The 19,972-nt window shown below is 44.8% G+C and overlaps 1 protein-coding gene across 5 annotated transcripts in view; it reads right to left on the minus strand.

The window, feature by feature from the left end:
* Positions 1–19,972, minus strand: part of BACH2 (BTB domain and CNC homolog 2) — a 261,979-nt gene that overhangs the window by 7,392 nt on the left and 234,615 nt on the right. For 4 of the 5 annotated variants that reach the window (XM_073336767.1, XM_073336768.1, XM_073336765.1 and 1 more), the window contains 2 exons: positions 18,305–19,849; positions 6,115–6,321 (listed from right to left, as the gene is read on the minus strand). In XM_073336767.1, coding sequence (XP_073192868.1) covers positions 6,115–6,321; positions 18,305–19,849 — 1,752 coding nt within the window. Of the gene's footprint in view, positions 1–3,606; positions 4,530–6,114; positions 6,322–18,304; positions 19,850–19,972 lie in introns of those variants that run through there. The other variant, XM_073336769.1, reaches the window with a different exon arrangement.

Genomic DNA, 19,972 nt, shown 5'->3' on the forward strand with positions numbered 1-19,972 from the left:
CCTGTCCTCATAAGTCTCTTCTCATTAGACAATAGTTTCATTATTCCAGCGGAACAAAGCTCTTCTGGGTGGCTGTAGCCGGGGCTAGAGACACAATTTCAAGTAGCCAGGACCAGTTCACGCAGAGCTATGAAAATCAGGACAAAGATCTGGGACTGAACTCTGTGTTCAATAGAGAGAGTGGCGAATCAGGGTGATACATTTCTGACAATGTGTATTGCTGAGTAGGCAGACTGAGTGCGCATACACATACACACTCTAAAGAAGACCACAGGGTTTATCTTAATTAAAAATACTGTCAAAAATACAAAAAGCTGCTAAAATGTAAAGAAAAGGCCTGAAATTACAAAGTTTAAAAAAAAAGCAGATTCAGTCCAGAAGGGACCATTATGATCATCTAATCAGACCGCCTCCATTAAACAAGGTGTTGCATTTCACCCAGTAATTCATGCTATATATTGAAGATGCTCTTGATCGTTTAAAAAAAGTGCATGTATGAAAGTTAGCTGCAAGACGACAATGGGCATCAATTTGTTATGTCAGCTTCAGACCCATTATTGGAATAAGAGTTACCTTTTCCATAACTGGTGTTCTTCAGGATGTGTTGCTCATGTCTATTCCACAGCAGGTGTGTGTGCTCGCCACGTGCACTGGTGCCGAAAGTTTTTCCCCTAGCAGTACCCGTAGGGGGGGGCACCCCCCAGCGACCCCTGGAGTGGTGCCTGCCTGGCGTGGTATAAGGGGAGCTGTACGCTCCCCCCACCCTCAGTTCCTTCTTGAGAGACAACTCCGACAGAGGGGAAAGAGGGCAGGATGTGGAATAGACATGACCACACATCTCGAAGAACACCAGCTACGGAAAAGGTAACTGTCTTTTCTTTGAGTGATTGCTCATATGTATTCCACAATTGGTGATTACAAGCTATATCTGTTGGAGGTGGGTAGGAGTTCACAAGTTCCCAGGATGGAGGATAGCCCTGCCGAAGCCGGCATCATCCCTGGTTTGGGGGACGATCGCATAGTGCGAGGTGAACGTGTGAACTGAAGACCACGTGGTGGCCCTACAAATGTCCTGGATAGGAATGTGGGCCATGAAGGCAGCCGATGAGGCCTGCGCCCAAGTGGAATGTGCCCTCACAACGGGTGGAGGGGGGACACCCACCAGCTCATAACAGGAACGAATTCATAATGTGATCCAATTAGAAAGCCGTTGAGTGGAAATCGGCTGGCCCCTCGCGTGCTCAGCTGAGGCGATGAACAGTTGCGAGGACTTTCTGAATGGCCTGGTCTGCTTGAGGTAGAAAGTCAGAGCCTGCCACACATCAAGCGTGTGGAGACTGTGTTCCTCACTGGACGCGTGAGGCTTGGGGCAGAGGACTGGTAGAAAAATGTCCTGACCCATGTGGTAGGCGGAGGCCACCTTCGGGAGGAACGCCGGGTGTGGGTGGAACTGGACCTTGTCTTTATGAAAGACTGTTCCCCACATGGGCCCTCCGACGCATCGGACACCAGCTCCAACAACAGGGCCCTGTCCCTGAATGAGACCCCTTGGAGCATGTTGTTTGGGGAGGACCACCACCGTAGGGAGGTGATCACAGAGTCCAGCACAGTGAGGAGCTTGCCCATCCTGTCCGTGGCCTGGGAGAACTTTGAGGTGCACCAGAGCTGGAGGGGCCTCATCCTGAGTCTGGCGTGACAGACCATGTACATGTACACTGACATGTGACCCAAGAGTTGTAGGCAAACCCTGGCTGTTGTCACCAGAAACCCTGCGACGGAGTCAATGAGACTTTCAGGGTCTTGACTCTGTCTGCCAGGAGAGAGGCCCTGGCTGACACTGCATCCAGGAGCGCCCTGATAAACTCTATGTGTTGGACTGGGACTAATGGGACATGGTGTTTTTTACCAACAGGCCCAAGGCGGTGCACGTGGACAGGAGGAGCGCCACGTGATCCCTCACATGCGACCAGGAGGTGCTCTTGACAAGCCAATCGTCCAGATAGGGAAATATCTGGACCCCCTGCCATCTGAGGTAGGCCGTTACCACCGACATGCATTTTGTAAACACCCTGGGGGCAGTGGACAGACCAAACGGGAGGAATTGGTAATGATTCTGTCCCACCACGAAACAGAGGAAGTGCCTGTGTCCCTCAAATATGTGGATGTGGAAGTATGCGTCTTGTAGATCGAGGGCAGCATACCAGTCCCCAGGATCCAGGGAGGGGATGTTGGAGGCCAGGGAGACCATGCAGAACTTGAGCTTCACCATGTACTGGTTCAGACCTTGGAGGTCCAGGATGGGCCTGAGCCTTTGGGATAAGGAAATAACGGGAGTAATACCCCTTGCCCATGAACTTCTTGGGCACCACCTCTATCGCTCCCAGACCTAGGAGCCACCCCCCCTCCTTCTCGAGCAGAGCTTCATGAGAGGGGTCCCCCAAGGGGGACTGGGGTGGGGGGGTGGTTAGGTGGGGAGGAAGTAAAGTGGAGGGTGTAACCCTGGGAGAAGGTGTTGAGGACCCATCAGTCCGAGGTTGGCCATGACCATTCTGGGAGGAAAGCACACAATCAGTTGGAGAAGGGAAGCTTTATTGGGGGTGGATCCCTGATGAGGACTGGTGCGGTGCCCCCAAGCGTCCTGTCAAAAACGCCTTTTCCCCGCCTGCTTGCCCTTGGAGGACCCATGCTGGCGGGGGCAGGCCGAGACTGCCTGTGAGGGTGTCTCTTGTAGTCCTGCTGCTTCTTATGGGAGGCCTCATACTTCGGGAGGGCAGCCTGGGCGGGAGTCTGCTGTGGCTTGAACTTAGGTTTTGCTGGAGCCAGGACATAGGGGCTCAGAGTCTGGAGGGTCGTGCGGGAGTCTTTCATGCCCTGCAGCCTTGTATCTGTTTCCTCCGCAAACAGAGCTTTCCTTTTGAATGGGAGATCCTGTGGTGGGGATCGAGGACTGCCTGACATGGGCCTAGCCTCTGTCCCAGACTTCTCTCAGTGCCGCTGCGAAAGAGAGAGTCTTCCTGGCCCTCTTGGCATGCTCCGTGGACAGGGAGCAGTGCCAACAGGTCGATGGCACTGGAGGGACGCCATGTACCGACTGGTTCGAAGCAGCGCTGGATAACGATTCGGAGAGGTGTCCCGGGGTCGGGGTCAGCTCCAACTCCATCAGGATGGCCCAGAGCCTAATGTCCCTTTCTCTTTTGGTCCAAGGCTTTAACGACTTGCAAATCTTGCACCTTTCGCTGACATGGGTTTCTCCAAAGCAACGCAAACAGTCTGTGTGCGGGTCACTGCTTGGCACAGAATGCTACAAGAGTGGCACGACTTAAACCGCAGGGCGCTGGGCATGTCCCGGCCCAGGCTCACTGACTAACTAAACTAACTAAACAGCTAACTACAGGTACTAACACTGAACGAACGAACGAACAGATGGTTCTGGAGATGAGCTACAGCAAAGCTGGAGCAGAGCAGTTCCAACGCACCCTCACTGGTGGCAAGAAGGAGCTGAGGGTTGGGGCAGTGCGCGGATCCCCTTACACCACGCCAGGCAGGCACCACTCCAGGAGTCAATCACCCCCTAATGGTACTACTAGGGGAGACACTTCTGGCACCAGTGCACGTGGTGAGCATGCACACCTATTATGGAAAACACATGAGCAATCACTCAAAGAAGAACATATCAAACTGGAATTCAAACTGGAACAGGTACAGAGAAGGGCTACTAGGATGATCTGTGGAATGGAAAACCTGTCTGATGAAAGGAGACTCAAGGAGCTTGGCTTGTTTAGCCTAACCAAAAGAAGGTTGAGGGGAAATATGATTGCTCTCTATAAATATATCAGAGGCATAAACACCAGAGGGAGAGGAATTATTTAAGCTCAGTACTAATGTGGACACAAGAACAAATGGATATAAACTGGCCATCAGGAAGTTTAGGCTTGAAATTAGATGAAGGTTTCTAACCATCAGAGGAGTGAAGTTCTGGAATAGCCTTCCAAGGGAAGCAGAGGGGGCAAAAGACCTATCTGGCGTCAAGATTAAACTCGATAAATTTATGGAGGAGATGGTATGATGGGATAACATGATTTTGGCAATTAACTGATCTTTAACTATTCATGGTAAATAGGCCCAGTGGCCTGTGATGGGACGTTAGATGGGGTGGGATCTGAGTTACTACAGAGAATTCTTTCCTGGGTATCTGACTAGTGAATCTTGCCCACATGCTCAGGGTTCAGCTGATCGCCATATTGGGGTCAGGAAGGAATTTTCATCCAGGACAGATTGGAAGAGGCCCTGGGGGTTTTTCGCCTTCCTTTGTAGCATGGGGCACGGGTCACTTGCTGGAGGATGCTTTGCACCTTGAAGTCTTTAAACCATGATTTGAGGACTTCAATAGCTCAGACATAGGTGAGAGGTTTATCACAGGAATGGGTGGATGAGATTCTGTGGCCTGCATTTTGCAGGAGGTCAGACTAGATGATCATAATGGTCCCTTCTGACTTTAATGTCTATGAGTCTATATCGTTTCCACACAGCTATGAGAATGGGAAAGAGACAAAGAGAACAGTTTACATGAAAAAACACCACCTGCCAAAATATTGATAAATCCACCAAGAAAACAAAAATAAACAGATGCCCAAGTGTATCTTGAGATGAATAAATCATGTAAGAAAATGTATATTATGTGTGTGCAGATAAGGCAGAATGTAAGTGGATGGATGGATGGGTCTGTGAGAAGCATGTAATGTCATGAGCAGGGAATAGCATTTCACACATTGCCCATCCTTAGATCACCAGCGTAAAGGAGGTTGCTGAGGTCTGCGAAATAAGGATAATGAAAAAAATTCCATCCTTAATAAAAAATAAAGCACTCCAGGTGATATTATATACATGAAAAAATGGAGACTTACTGGTCACCTTGGGGTACACAGTGTGACAAATTAATTTCAAATAAAGGCCTTGAGTCTTTAAGTCAATGGGAGTTTTGCTATTGGTTTTCTTATACAAAAATTAGTATGTGATCCTGAAATTGAACACTGTCTTACAATGTGTATATGCAAAAGGGCAGAGTTAAGGTTGCATGAGCTACCTTAATTTTGGCATTTCCTAACCTTTGTACTTCATTTTCTTCTTTTAATGTATTCTGTATGGCAAAAAATGTCATGGAATGCGTTATGGAAAAAGGTAGCAGTGTTAGAACAGAGGATGTTTTCTGAAGTTATCTTTCAGGCCAGTGCTATTGCGACCAAAAGACAAGGCTTTCTGATCAGGTCATAGCCATGAAATGAAACTCTGGCAATGAGTTTGGGACTACATTACTTTGGTTTCAGAGATTTTCTAGTGTTATTGCTGGGTAGCTCTCATTTCTTTGGATATTTAGATTCTTTGTCTCGAGGCTTTTTCGGTTTCTTTTCTATATTTTCAGTCTACTTGCTAAATTAAGTTGTTGAAAATAATGTGTGGTGAGCTGAAACATTCAGAAAAAAAACAACCACCCTGCACTAAACGCAAGAAAATAATCTCAACATGGAGATTATTTCATACACCTGAGTGCTCCACTCCATCATAGTAATAATAATCATGGTCTACAAATACTTGGCATGTTTGAAGTATTTTAAAGACATCGTCCTGTTACTACCCAATTGTGTGAGGCAGAAAGATTAAGTGACTTGTACAAGGCCACATATAGGGTTGGTTTGAGGCAGTGAGACTGGTATTTTGGATTTCCAGTCCAGTGCTTGACACTCTAAATCAAGTATCACTGAAAAATTAGTTTGTGTACTGAAATTAAATGAAATTAAGAACATATTCCTCCCTGCCATTATGCACAGCATTGCCTTGAGATTATCATAAGGTATTTTGATTGACATAACTAGTGACATATACATGCAAGCATGAATCTGGGTGAAGTGTAATTGCTTTGATTCAAAACCAAAACAATAACAAAAAACCCCACTCAGCTACCTGCCTTTGTGAAATAAAAGTAAGTTGGTTATTGAGATTTACCTCATTGAACTTAAATTAACTAAAAACTGCACTGGAATTGTTTTGAATATTTGTCCATCATTCAGCCGACAGCCCTATTATCAGATTTAATTGAGGCCACAACAAGTAACTCACCAATTTGCGGATTTCACATTCTAAGTTCTGGATACAGTCCAGTTTTCTTTTGCGGCAGCGCTGAGCTGCAATCCGGTTCTTACTGCGCCGGCGAACATCATGGATGAACTCTAACTGTTCTGAGGTTAACTTGTGCATCTTTATCATCATCTGGAAATCATTCCGTGGAAGATCTGTGATTTGATCTACAGGAAAAGGAAGCTTCACCTAAAACAAAAACAACCAATAAAGTTACAATTTGCTTGGTTAATACAGTAGGAACAATGCTGTAAAAGTCACTTAATTGTTTTTCCCCAAACAAATGGAGCAGCAAAAGTTTCATAATCTCTTTGGTAACAAACACCCCATCAAAGCCAACAAACCAACCAACCCACCCATCCACCAAAGCTTACTGCTGCCATGTGATTGATTTTGTGGGGGAAATAAATTATTTGGGCCAGATTCTCAACTGTTGTAAACCCATGTAATTCCACTGAAATCAACAATGCTTTTCTGATTTACACCTGCTAAAAATCTGGCCCTATGAAACTAGTACTTCAAAAGAATTCTCATAGAATCTCTTACACAAACATGGAGCCTAATCCTCTCAAGTGGGAAATGTGTTATGGGAGCAGTTAATTGCTACTGATTTCAATGGGGGTAGAGGATGCCAAACTTCACACAGGATCAGATCCAATTTTGCAGTGGGAGTTTTATCTGCAAATGAACTATGGGACTAAGTCCCAGACGAGCTGCCATGTTAAAAATGCAACCTGAAAACATCAATGGGATCACAAAGTTATATATAACAGCAGCTAGGATTGGTTTTACAAGCAGTCCAAATTAACAGCGCACCATGTCATTTGGAAGGGTCAGAGTAACTGAAAACAATCCTTATTCTTTCTTTACTAAAATATGTAAAAAAAAAGACATTTACTAATATTCCATTTAAAAAAAGTATGACAAAGTCACATTTACTAGAAAAAAAATCTAAAACCTCATTTATTGAAATTGAAACATTTATTCTAAGCTCTTGTACTTCTGCTCTGATGTCATAGCTGAATGCAAACACATCAGTCATCTCTTGATTTCGGAAATTCTAACCCTTTCTCCCACAGTTCTCGCAAAAAGAAAAAAAACAAAACAAAAAAACACAACCCCAAACACACAACAAGACGGGATGGATCACTTTATAATTACATGTTCTGTTCATTACCTCTGAAGCACTTGGCATTGGTCACTGTCGGAAGAGAGGATACTGGGCTAGATGGATCTTGGTCTGACCCAGTATGGCTGTTCTTATGTTCTAATGCAAGTTAAAGCTGTAAACACAGTCTTTGAGACAGCTAATATGTCTGTGCAAACCGAAATGTTGCTGGATGAATTAAACAAAATCAATTTCTGGCATAAAAACTGTTTCACAAATTGTGTGAACAAATGAGAGTTGTGTGCAAAAAGACCAAACAACTGTAAACTGGAGCCTTACTTCCCTTTTAGTGAGACAAGGTGGGTGAGGTAATATCTTTGATTGGACCAACTTCTGTGGGTGAGAAAGACAAGCTTTCAAGCTACACATGTCAGGACCTGAAGAAGAACTCTGTTAGCTCAAAAGCTTCTCTTTCTCACTAACAGAAGTTGGTCCAATCAAAGATATTACCTCACCCACCTTCTCTCTCTCTAATATTCTGGGACCTACAAGGCTATGCTGTCTTTTTAGTGTCGTATCTACATGGACCAAAAGATGGCAGTAAACATTTAATTTCTACTGTGATTATACAGTTCAACTCCTATTTAAAGAAGCAGACTATACAGTACTTAATAATTGGCTACCAGAGAAAATACATTTAGTTTCTCTAGCCAACCAAAAGATTCTGGTGAAAAGGCTCCTCTGATATTCAAACATGCAATTACTACCCTCAACCAGTGCCCTTTAAGTATGTAGAGATAAAGAGATTAAGTGCACAGATAACTCTAAAATGAAAACACCTTTTTCCGGTTTGTTTACATCCAATAGTTTGCTAGGGACACACACATAACAAAACATACTTTGACATTCTTGATAATTTAATCTCTTCACGTCGGCAAACATGCCCGCAATTTCGTCACTTCTTTATTGTTGCCTTGCATTTCCATGCACTCTAATGTCATTGCTCCATTTTTCACTCAGCCCCAGCCACGTGAAACTTGGCACAAGCACCTACTGTATCCTTTCACACAGGTTTCATGGAATGAATTTTTCCTCCTGTCCCTGTGAAACTATGGCTCAGAAACTGCTTAATATTGTAACAGATCACACTGCAGATCAGTTTAATGGAAGAAGAAATACTAAGCCGGTGCTGCCAAGGAAAACAATACTAAGCGTATATACACAGAGATTGACCTTAGACATGGTGATGTGGACTACCTTGTTTGCAAATGACTACCTACTGATATGAAGAATGTTTGATTTCCCTTTCATACCCTTTGGACAGTAAACATAAACTTAGTGTCATTTGGTTTGCTCTTAAGCCTCAGCCAGTGCCTGGAAAACAAAAAAACCTGTCTGTGCATTCCTTTGGAAAACACCACAGTTTAACCAGTAAAAATAAGGCTTTTACATTCAAGTTTTGACACCAAGAGTGAAAACAAGTTTTAATTGTTTTGCTCAAAAAGTTGTTGAAATGCAGGCAAATTTCCTGTCTGCACATAATGTCACAGGGAAAAGTTCATGTGGCAATACATTGGAATCTACTTGTAAACTCCAGCGAGAAGCAGGGCAAGGAGACAGGAAAATAAAGAGAAAGATTCAGAAATGATGTGGGTTGAATGTGCAAACCTGGACGTACTGGGCCCAACTTTGCTCTCCATCAGGAAAACTAGAGTGATTCCATTGACTTCAACATGCAGAGTCACATGAGATTAAAAAAAGTAAAAGGAAGACAGTGGGAGAACATCAGTCTCATCCTCCTTCACTTTACACATTATTTTTAATGTAATGCCACTTTCTTCACCTTTAAATGGTGAAACTATTTCTCAGCTAAAAAAAGGCTTCTGGGGAGTGGCTGCTGTGGGTAACTATTCTATAGTGTAGTTATACAAAGCTAGTGATATTTTATGCTGATTGTGGGCCAGATTCTCAACTGATATAAACTGCAATGGAGCTATGTGGATTTCCACAAGTTGAGGATCTGGTCATGTCTCTAGCAATCTCTCAAAGGTGAGTAGCCTGCTGTATAAAACAAAACAGAGCTGCTTCTGAAAGAAAAAGGAAACTTTTCTGAACTCGGCCTTTCAGAGAGTAAGGAATTTTCTAGCCCCAGTTTGGGATATTTCAAGTCAGAAACATCCACAGAAGCCCCATTCTCTCAGCGAGTTATTACAGCAGAAGCTATACCACTGGAGAAGGGAGCTATATAAGTAACTATCTGTACAATTACTTCTGCTGGATTTTTACATCACAGCAGAGGCCCTGTTCTTCACCAAAGATACCTCATAAATACTGCAGCCTACATCACTAAGCATACCAACCCATTCTGCTATCGCTGCAGATCCCTAAATCCCCTAAATTATGGATGATACATTCACAGGAAAGATGGCCAAACAATGCTTGTGAAAACTAAACTCTGCCTATGATTTTGGGGACTTTTTCCTTCATCATTACCACGACAATGTCAGTGTAAATGTCATTACATCGAATGGCTAAGCAATTTAGTAGTGACCTAGATAGACAAGGACAGCCATTGACTCAGCAAGTGAAAGGCGCATACATAACCAATTAATTCTTTCAAGCTTCACTAGCTAATGCCAGCTTGGACAGTGTGCCATTTACTACTGCACTGCTCATGTACTGTACTAATAATTGCTTTTCTTCTGAATAAATGGACAGAATCAAGCACAGTACAATCCACATGAGAGACGTGAACATCTTTAGCTTTTCACTTTTTATTTCTAATTGAATTTTCACAGCATCTTACTTGGGCTGCCAAATCTCTTTAACAAAATACTAGAAAGGTGGCTGAACCTCCTTGGCTCTAGCAGCAACATTAAAACAATTGAAGGAGCCCACAGGGAAAGGTGTGTAATAAAGCAGGGACCCCTAGACACGGACAGCACCTTTAAACACAGGCCCAAAAAATCTTGCTCTTTTGGTATTTGCTTTGTTTGCACAACAACGTAAAAATTGCTACCGCGTTCCTTTTAAACGGAGAGCAGCAGCATAGTGACAGCCTGTGGTACTTAAATAGCTTGGCCCTGACACAGCTTGCAGCTCCTGGTGAGGGCATCTAAAGCAGGGACTGGCAACCTTTGGGACGCGGCCCATCAGGGAAAGCCACTGGCGGGCCAGGATGGTTTGTTTACCTGCCGCATCCGCTCCCACTGGCCGTGGTTTGCCATCCCAGGCCAATGGGGGCTGCGGGAAGTGGCATGGGCCACTGAGGGATGTGCTGGCCGCCACTTCCTAAGGCCCCCATTGGCCTGGAACGGTGAACTGCGGCCAGTGGGAGCTGCGATTGGCCACTGCAGGTAAACAAACCATCCCAGCCCGCTAGTGTCCTGGGCCGCCTGATGGGCCACGTGCCAAAGGTTGCCAATCTCTGATCTAAAGTATGGATTGTATCCTAGGAGTGACTTTTTGTGGGGAGTGAGAATTGTTTGTTATATCCTGAGCATACAATCACTGCTGTTATTTCTGATACTGTTTTCCTAAAATGCATTTAGAGGGGAATTTTCAAAAGCGCTCTACACTGGCCCAACTCGACTGCCACTGAAATCATACTGTTGACCCCCAGTGGGAGCAGCGTCAGGCCAACAATGGGGCTTTTGAAAACCCTGCCTCCCCTGCACAAACACTGTGATTTGTGAGTGTACACTGTGGTGAAAGCGTTCAGAAACAGAAACTGCTTTTTCTGACCATAATCTCCCCTCCTCACCCAGTGGAAAACCCATGAGAAGCCAAAGCCTAAAGAACAAAGAACAAAAACCATCTCTACAAGGGGCCTTCTAGCCTATGGCAAACAAACCTAACAAGATGAAAACCAAGCCATCTGTGGGATAATCATGCATAACAGAGTTTTGGAAGGGACTGCTCACTCTGTCTTGCCCTTCAGTATACTCTTCTCTCTCTTTTTCCCCCCACCAGCCACAGTCCTTCTCCCACCTGGATCCTGCCAGTCACTATCACCCATCCACAGTTCCTCTATAGACAACAGTTTTCACTCGTCTGCCATTTCTCCCTCCCTCTGCAGCCAGTCTTTCCACCATTCACTATGTGGGTGCTACTTCAGTGGACTAGTGAAGCTGATCAGCTCCTAGTCAGCACTGCTGCTCAGGACATGTGACCATCAGACTGGATACAAGGGTGACAACTCTCCAGAAATCACAGATTACTATTGCATTTATTAATAGGGACTCAGTACCGGGTTGTCTGGGCTGACCTTACATGGCACAGACTGGAATCCATTAACACTCCCAAACATAGGAGCAAATATATTTCTCCCCTCTCAAACTGCTGATTCCCTTCAAAAACTTTAATATTTAGTTTTTGGTCACCAGAGGAGCAGAGAACTGTTTCATCTGTCACTTGACATGAAGGCTTCTGGACTCTCATTGAAGAGAATTTGCCTTTAACATCTTCAATTGTACCAGCACTGCTTTTGTGAAAATTTCCTTTGAAATGCGAATCCCTAAATCCAAGTGGGAAATTCTTAAATATAAATGAAAGACATATTGAATAGGATTCCTTAGATATTAATAGTTCTTGGAAAACAGTCTCCTAACTCCTTCTGCCCTTGTTTATTCTTTTCAGGAAAACTGTATCTCAGTGACCTGATTTTAGATTTTATTTTTACCTAATGCAGAAGAATCTGGTGCAACAAATACATAGATTTCATTACAAATGATGTTTAGAGACAGGTTACACCCATATTGTTTTATAGCAGCAAAAGGATATTTAGGAATATACATTTTACGAAAGCAAAGTACCATTGGGGAGAACGTTTCTGTTCTGGACGGTCTTATTTTTTTGCTGTTTTAAGCAAGACTGTTGGAAATTGGTCATGAAGCAAAAACAGCTGTATTCTTGTCAGTGGTATTACATTCCAATAATTGACTTTAAGTACTCTCCAGAGGCTGAGAGAAACGAGTGAAGAGAAGGATTTGTATGAAATTGGCCATTATATTAAACAATATGCCAATTCCATAAAATCCAGCTCAAAGGACTCTGGTGCAGATAGTTTCTCCTTCCTGCTCCTATAACTGTACTGCATTGTAACAGGGATATTTCTGCTTGCACCTGCTATTTTATCTCTCAAAGGTAATGGAAGACAAAAATCTCAGTAATCCCATCATACCCACACGATTCTTTCCAAAGGAAGAAAACATACAACACAGAGGCATTCCCCTCCCACCACCACCACCACCACCTATTTTCTGAATTAACTGATTTGAGTACATGTGCTTTTGCATGGCCCACAATCCCCAAGAGAGCAGTCACTGAAGTCTGGGCACTGATGACATGTTGGGACCCAAATCAAGAATGACCGGTTTAAAATCCAAATGACATTAGATACTTTGTCTGATAACTGAGGGTCAGAGTCCGTCAGCCATACTTACCCTGAGCAGTCCCATTGCAATCAATGGGATTACTCAAGGAGCAAGGTACTGCTCAGTGTGAATGAGGATGCAGAATATGGCCCTTTAGGTAGTAGGGATTAATTATACTCACTCGACTATTTCATCAGCTACACTTTAAAATACAAACAAGTAACCCATGAATAATTTTATCTCATGATGCATGGAGACTGAGGAACTACAGACCAGCCTGCAAAGTAATAAAGATGGCAAGGGGCAAAAATCACATTTTCAAGGCTGGCGGAAGCTAATTTCCAGGGACATGGATATTATAGAGTTTCTTAAGATGTCTATATGATAAAACTCTTCTTAAATGAGATTACATTGTATTTCTATCAGATGTTCTGTTGAATGGCCTTCCCAAATTCTCTTTTCAATCTAAGATCTGAACTGAGACTTAGTGCTCACAGAGTCTCATTTCCTGTTACCTTCGATTGTTTATCTGGGTTCAGAGATCAATACCACACCATGGAGTATTAATTTACTCCCACTAGCAATACTTTTCATCAATACATCTCAAAGTGTCCTGCAAAAGTGGACAAGCACGAGCATAATTCCTGTCTTGTACATGAGGCACAGAGAGTTGACGTGCCCAGTATTACATAGAAAGTCAATGGCAGAATCAGAAATAGAAGTCAAGCATCTTAATGCCCAGCCCTGTGCTCAGTCCACTAGACCACAACTTGTAGCCAGGGGCATTCTGAAGCCAGTTTCAGTACCCCATCTGTCTGTTTCTCCCATGAATGTCTTCCTCCTTTTGTCCTCGCCACCCTGTATGCATACAAAGCTCTCTCTAAGACTATCCACAAGACCCACCCCCCATCCTCCTCATTCAACTCCTTCAGACCCAGTTCTGCTGCAGCATCTACACACAGCAACAAAGACAGCTAATGAGTCATTTAAAACAAACAAAAATCCCAACCTCCCATTCTCTTTACTACACCATGCTATGCATTTGCCCTCACCAAGTAAAGGAATGATTTTGTGCTATTGCTGTATTCCCTCCTCCACCTTCTCCCTGCTGTCTTGTTCTCCCCTTGTAAATGTGACATCTAATATAGGGCTTGTGACGTGGCCATGCAGGGGCATGAGGCCTCACCCACTCCTATGTGGCTGCTTTAGAACCTGGATCTCAGATCTGGGTCCAGTTCAATGCTCTGGATATCCCACCCCACAGGAAGCAAAGGGGCAAGAGGAGGAGGAACACTGTCTCCACTACAACACACCTCTGCTCCCATCACAGACGTGGGAAATAAGATGTACACTTTCAAAACTACTTCACTGCCACAAATTGTGACTCCTGGGTCAGTCACGATGCCTCCTGGGTCTGTTCGTGGTGGGCACTCTGGTATAGACCACCAGACCAGAAGGATGAGGTAGACAAGGCTTTCTTCGGACAACTAACAGAATTTTCTAGATCACAGGCCCAAGTTCTCATCAGGGATTTCAATCACCTTGATATCTGCTGGGAGAACAATACAGCAGTGCACAGACAATCCAGGAAGTTTTTGGACAACTTCCTGGTGCAAGTGCTGGAGGAACCAACTAGGGGCCATGCTCTTCTTGACCTGCTGCTCACAAAAAGAGAAGAATTGATAGAAGAAGTAGAAGTGGGTGGCAACCTAGGCAGCAGTGACTATGAGACGGTCAAGTTCAGGATCCTGACAAAAGGAAGAAAGGAGAGCAGCAGAAACTGCTGGACTTCAGAACTTTCTGGACTTCAGAAAAGCAGACTCTGACTCCCTCAGGGAACCGATGGGTAGGATCCCCTGGGTGGCTACTATGAGGGGGAAAGGAATCCAGGAGAGCTGGGTCTATTTTAAAGACGTCTTTTTGAGGGCGCAGGAATAACCATCCCAATGTGCAGAAAGAATAGCAAATATGGCAGGTGACCAGCTTGGCTTAACAGAGAAATCTTTGGTGAGCTTAAACACAAAAAAGAAGTTTACAAGAAGTGGAAACTTGGACAGATGACTAGGGAGGAGTATAAAAATATTGCTCGAGTATGTGGGGTAATCAGGAAGGCCAAAGCACAGTTGGAGTTGCAGCTAGCAAGGGATGTGAAGGGTAACAAGAAGGGTTTCTACAGGTATGTTAGCAACAAGAAGGAGGTCAGGGAAAGTGCGGGACCCTTACTAAATGGGGGAGGCAACCCAGTGACAGATGATGTGGAAAAAGCTGAAGTACTCAATGCTTTTTTTGCCACAGAAAAGGTCAGCTCCCACATTGCTGCATTGGGCAACACAGCATGGGGAGGAGGTGAGCAGCCCTCAGTGCTGAAAGAACAGGTTAAGGACTATTTAGAAAAGCTGGACATGCACAAGTCCAAGGGGCTGCATCTAATGCATCCAAGGGCGATGAGGGAGTTGGCGGATGGGATTGCAGAACCATTGGCCATTATCTTTGAAAACTCATGGCGATCGGGGGAGGTCCCGGCCGACCGGAAAAAGGCAAATATAGTGCCCATCTTTAAAAATGGAAAAAAGGAGAACCCGGGAACTAGAGACCGGGCAGTCTCACTTCAGTCCCTGGAAAAATCATAAAGGAGGTCCTCAAAGAATCCATTTTGAAGCACTTGGAGGAAAGGAAGGTGATCAGGAACAGTCAACATGGATTCACCAAGGGCAAGTCAGGTCTGATGAACCTGATTGCCTTCTATGATGAGATAACTGGCTCTGTGGATATGGGGAAAGTGGTGGACGTGATATCTTTACTTCAGCAAAGCTTTGGATACAGTCTCCCATAGTATTCTTGTCAGCAAGTTAAAGAAGTATGGATTAGATGAATGGACTATAAGGTGGACAGAAAGCTGGCTAGATCATCGGGCTCGACGGGTAGTGATCAACAGCTTGATGTCCGGTTGGCAGCTGGTATCAAGCGGAGTGCCCTAGTGGTTGGTGCTGGGACCAGTTTTGTTCAGCATCTTCATTAATTATCTGGGTGATGGGATAGATTGCACCCTCAGCAAGTTTGTGGATGACACTAAACTGGGGTGAGAGATAGATATGCTGGAGGGTAGGGATAGGGTCCAGAGTGACCTAGACAAATTGGAGGAATGAGCCAAAAGAAATCTGATGAGGTTCAACAAGGACAAGTGCAGAGACCTGCACTTAAGGACAGAAGAATCCCAGGCACCGACAGGCTAGGGATCGACTGGCTAAGCGGCAGCTCTGCAGAAAAGGACCTAGGGATTACAGTGGACGAGAAGCTGGATTTGAGTCAACAGTCACCTTGATATCTGCTGGGAGAGCAAGAAGGCTCTTGTTGCCAAGAAGGCTAACAGCATATTGGGCTGTATTAGTAGGAGCATTGCCAGCAGATCGAAGCAAATGATTATTCCCCTCTATTCAGCATGGGAGAGACCACATCTGGAGTACTGTGTCCAGTTTTGGGCCCCCCACTACAGAAGGGACGTGGACAAATTGGAGAGAGTCCAGCGGAGGGCAACAAAAATTATTAGGGGGCTGGGGCACATGACTTATGAGGAGAGGCTGAGGGAACTGGGCTTGTTTGGTCTGCAAAAGAGAAGAGTGAGAGGGGATTTGATAGCAGCCTTCAACTTCCTGAAGGTGTGGGGGTGGGATTCCAAAGAGGATGGAGCTCGGCTGTTCTCAGTTGTGGCAGATGACAGAACAAGGAGCAATGGTCTCAAGTTATAGTTGGGGAGGTCTAGGTTGGATATTAGGAAAAACTATTTCACTAAGAGGGTGGTGAACCACTGGAATGGGTTACCTAGGGAGGTGGTGGAATCTCCATCCTTAGAGGTTTTTAAGGTCCAGCTTGACAAAGCCTTGGCTGGGATGATTTAGTTGGGGTTGGTCCTGCTTTGAGCAGGGGATTGAACTAGATGACCTCCTGAAGTCTCTTCCTAATCTTCTATGATTCTATGAACCACACCTCAGGAAGAACGTAGGAATAATACATAGCAGCAATTGGTTGAAGTTTTGAAAAATTAATTGACTTTCTACAAAATGTGGGGGATAAAATAAAACAGGGTTTTGTGTGTCCCTCCCTCTCTCTTTTTACTCCTGTGAGCCCGAGTCCAGTCCGTTCTATCCTAGGCTCTCACAACACATGCTATGAACTTACCTGCTTTCCATGCTAGAGCAGTAGGTCTCAAGGCAACATTTTATTGTTCCGACACAGGACAGCAGATGTGCAGTTCTGTACAGAAATTACTCTAGTACACTCGCCTCAATTCCCTAATGGAATTCTGTAAAAACACCCATTCTCTTTTCAGCTCTCAAGCTATGCACTGCACCTTCATTCTCCCAACCTTATAAATTTACATTGAAATACTCACTCCTAGTTAGTGAACTGCCACCACAGCATTTATATCTGGCCTTTTTGCCTTTGTAAAATGACCCTATTTCTCCCTCACTGATGGAAGAACATTTGTCAGTGCTGCATTGAAACTCACAGCCTGTTTCTTGGTCCCATACACTTTCCCTACTTCTCTCAATCGATCCTGTAAGTTCATGAATAACATTCCTCAATGTTTTATGCAACTGTCTGCTAGAATTCTTCAGTAACAAGGAAAGTGTGGTCCTAGGCAGGAAGTACAATCCAAATAATCAATTTGATGAGAAGCAAAGCCCACTGGTTGCAAATAAAGACAACACATAGGGAGGCTGCACAGTTTAGAGCAGTGGTGGGCAACCTGTGGCCCATGGGGCATGCAACATTTTGCTGACGTTGACCGCCCGCAGGCACTGCCTCCTGCAACTCCCAGTGGCGGCGGTTGGCCATTCCTGACCAATGGGAGCTGTGGGAAGCTGCAGCCAGCATGTCCCTGTGGCCTGCTGCTTCCCACAGCTACCATTGGCTACGAATGGCAAACTGCGACCACTGAGAGCTGTGGAGGGCCATACCTGCGGACAGTCAATGTTAGCAAAATGTCTCACAGCCCGCAATTAGATTACCCTGATGGGCTGCAGGTTGCCCACTACTGGTTTAGAGGATAGGCCATGAGACTGTGAGGAAGCAAACCTGGTTCTATTCCTGGTTCTGCCACTGACCAGCTGTGTGACTTTAGGTTAGTTATTTCACCTCTTTGTGACACTGTTTCCCCTCCCACCCTTTGTCTGTCTCATACAGATTGCAAGAGATTTGGAGCAGGGACCCTCTGTTTATACAGTGCAGTGCCTACCTCTACAAGGACATAATCTTGGTTGGACCCTGTAAGTGCTACCATAATATTATACTTTATAAACCAAGCTGGAGGAAACAGTACAGTTTAAGAGTGAAAATATACTTTAATTCCTTAGAATAGATATATTTTTTGCTAGGTGCGAGAAGGAAAAAGAGAGGTGGCAGAATTTCTATGAACATGAATTTACTCTCATCATTCACCTGTTTGCTGCTGCTTGCTTAATACTGAAATTTCAGTAAGTGCCAAGTCTCTAGGAACTCAACACAGCTATTCATGATCTCTCCTCTGTTAACCATGCAGATTCAGCTGATGAGGAGATGAATACATATTACCCTTTGCCTCTGTAAATTAGAAAGTGCTGGGCAAATGCCAAAAGTTATCTGAGAGAATAAAGGATTTATTCAATGGGTCACAATGACTGTTACATGTGTACTTATCTTAATTCCCTACCTCATGTCCTCTGTCTTGCACAGGACATGATTCACTGTCTGCTTCTGAGAACGACCCAGACTCATCACTGGAGTTTGTTCCATAGGATGGCTCACATTTAATCTGGGGTCTGACTTGGTTGTACATTCCATCTCCCATCATGCCTGGCTCCTGATGTTCAGGGGCCAGGAATCGAGCTCCTTGGGAACAGGGGGAAGATGAAAACTCACACAGAGGGAGGCTACAGGGAGAACCAACACTGCCATCCTCTGCATATGAGTAGGAGGAACATGAGCTAGAGGTCCTGGTTCTGGTTTCCAAAGGAGGAGAGCGAGGGCAAACTTTAATTGGCACCGGGCAGCTGGTGTTAGGCCGCATCCTTCCTGGCAAGTGATCAGCTGTCAGTCCACTGTGGGAATAGGTCTGTGAACTAGGAAGGGATTGGCTGCCTCCAGCCCACAGACCCTTTGGCACAGTCTCAGTGAGGTCTTTGTCCAAGCTGCTCACACCAGAATATGAATGCACTGAAGTGTTTACTTGGTCACAAGCACTTGAAGAGAATATAACACTCCTCCTGTCCAGTTCACCTTCCTGTTTACAGAGTGCTTCAAAACCAGGCCCTCTGAGTGGCGATCCCATTGTGAAGTTGGAAGTATCCTTCTGAATGGCATGGGACTGTCCATAATTCCCTGTGAAAGGGCTGTAGTCAGTTTTCTGGTCACCCTGAGTTGTCCCTTTGTCAAAAGGGCATGCTGGACTCCTGGCAAAGTGCTGTTGGGAAGTACTGGGGAAGCCAACCAAATCTACACTTTTTGTTCTGTTGAAAAAAGACCTTAAGCAGGAAGGAGAAGACACACTTTTAGACCTGTCAACACAAGTGGGACTTGGCTGTTTCCTGTCCATTTCGACATCCCCTTCTTTATCCCTGATGTCAGGCTCATCTCCAGACAGGCAAAGTGTGATGCTTTCTTCATCGTTTTCCTCATTCTGAGGCTCGCTTTTTATCTGCCCCACAGCAAGTCCTGATTTGAGGCCATTTCCAGGACTCTCTTCACTGAATGTGCTTGCAAAACCTGAGGTACTGATGGGTGATGTGTTGTAGACATTCTTGGTACAAGCAAGCTGGTATTTCTTATATTTGGGGTACCGTGTTACTGTGTCTTTGTCCAAACTGTCCTTGCTATCTCTCAGCATGTCAGAGTCAGGCAGCATCCCTTCTTCCTTGTCTGCTCCAGAACTAGCGGATTCAAAGTTAAAGGGTTCCTGATGCATTCTTTCCCTTGGGCAAGATATCTTTGAAGTCTCTGATTCCATAGTTTCCTCCTCTTCTCCATCAGAGTTCTCTTCATCATGCATTCTCTGACAGGTGGTATCCTTTTTGCACAGGAACAGGCCATCTTCATTGTTCAGCAGCTGAGTCTGAAGGAAGCTGAAGCAGGAGTCCTCCAGGTTGTGCATGCGCAGGAATTCAGCACAGTGGATGACCTCCTGGATGTTTTCTCTGCTGAGTAACAGCTTAGCAGTGTAGGCAAACTGTAACAATGGACCAAATCCTCTGGCAGTGACCTGCAAAAAAAACCAACAGGGAAATTGACATCATTACCATCAGCACAGCTATTGTCCCAAGCCTTTCAAGTGTAGTTAGATAACCTGACAGCTCTACTGTCCATAAATAAATACTGTAAAGTA

The sequence above is a fragment of the Lepidochelys kempii genome, chromosome 3 (genome assembly GCF_965140265.1).
Source record: "Lepidochelys kempii isolate rLepKem1 chromosome 3, rLepKem1.hap2, whole genome shotgun sequence".
In the NCBI taxonomy this organism is placed as follows: Eukaryota; Metazoa; Chordata; order Testudines; family Cheloniidae; genus Lepidochelys; species Lepidochelys kempii.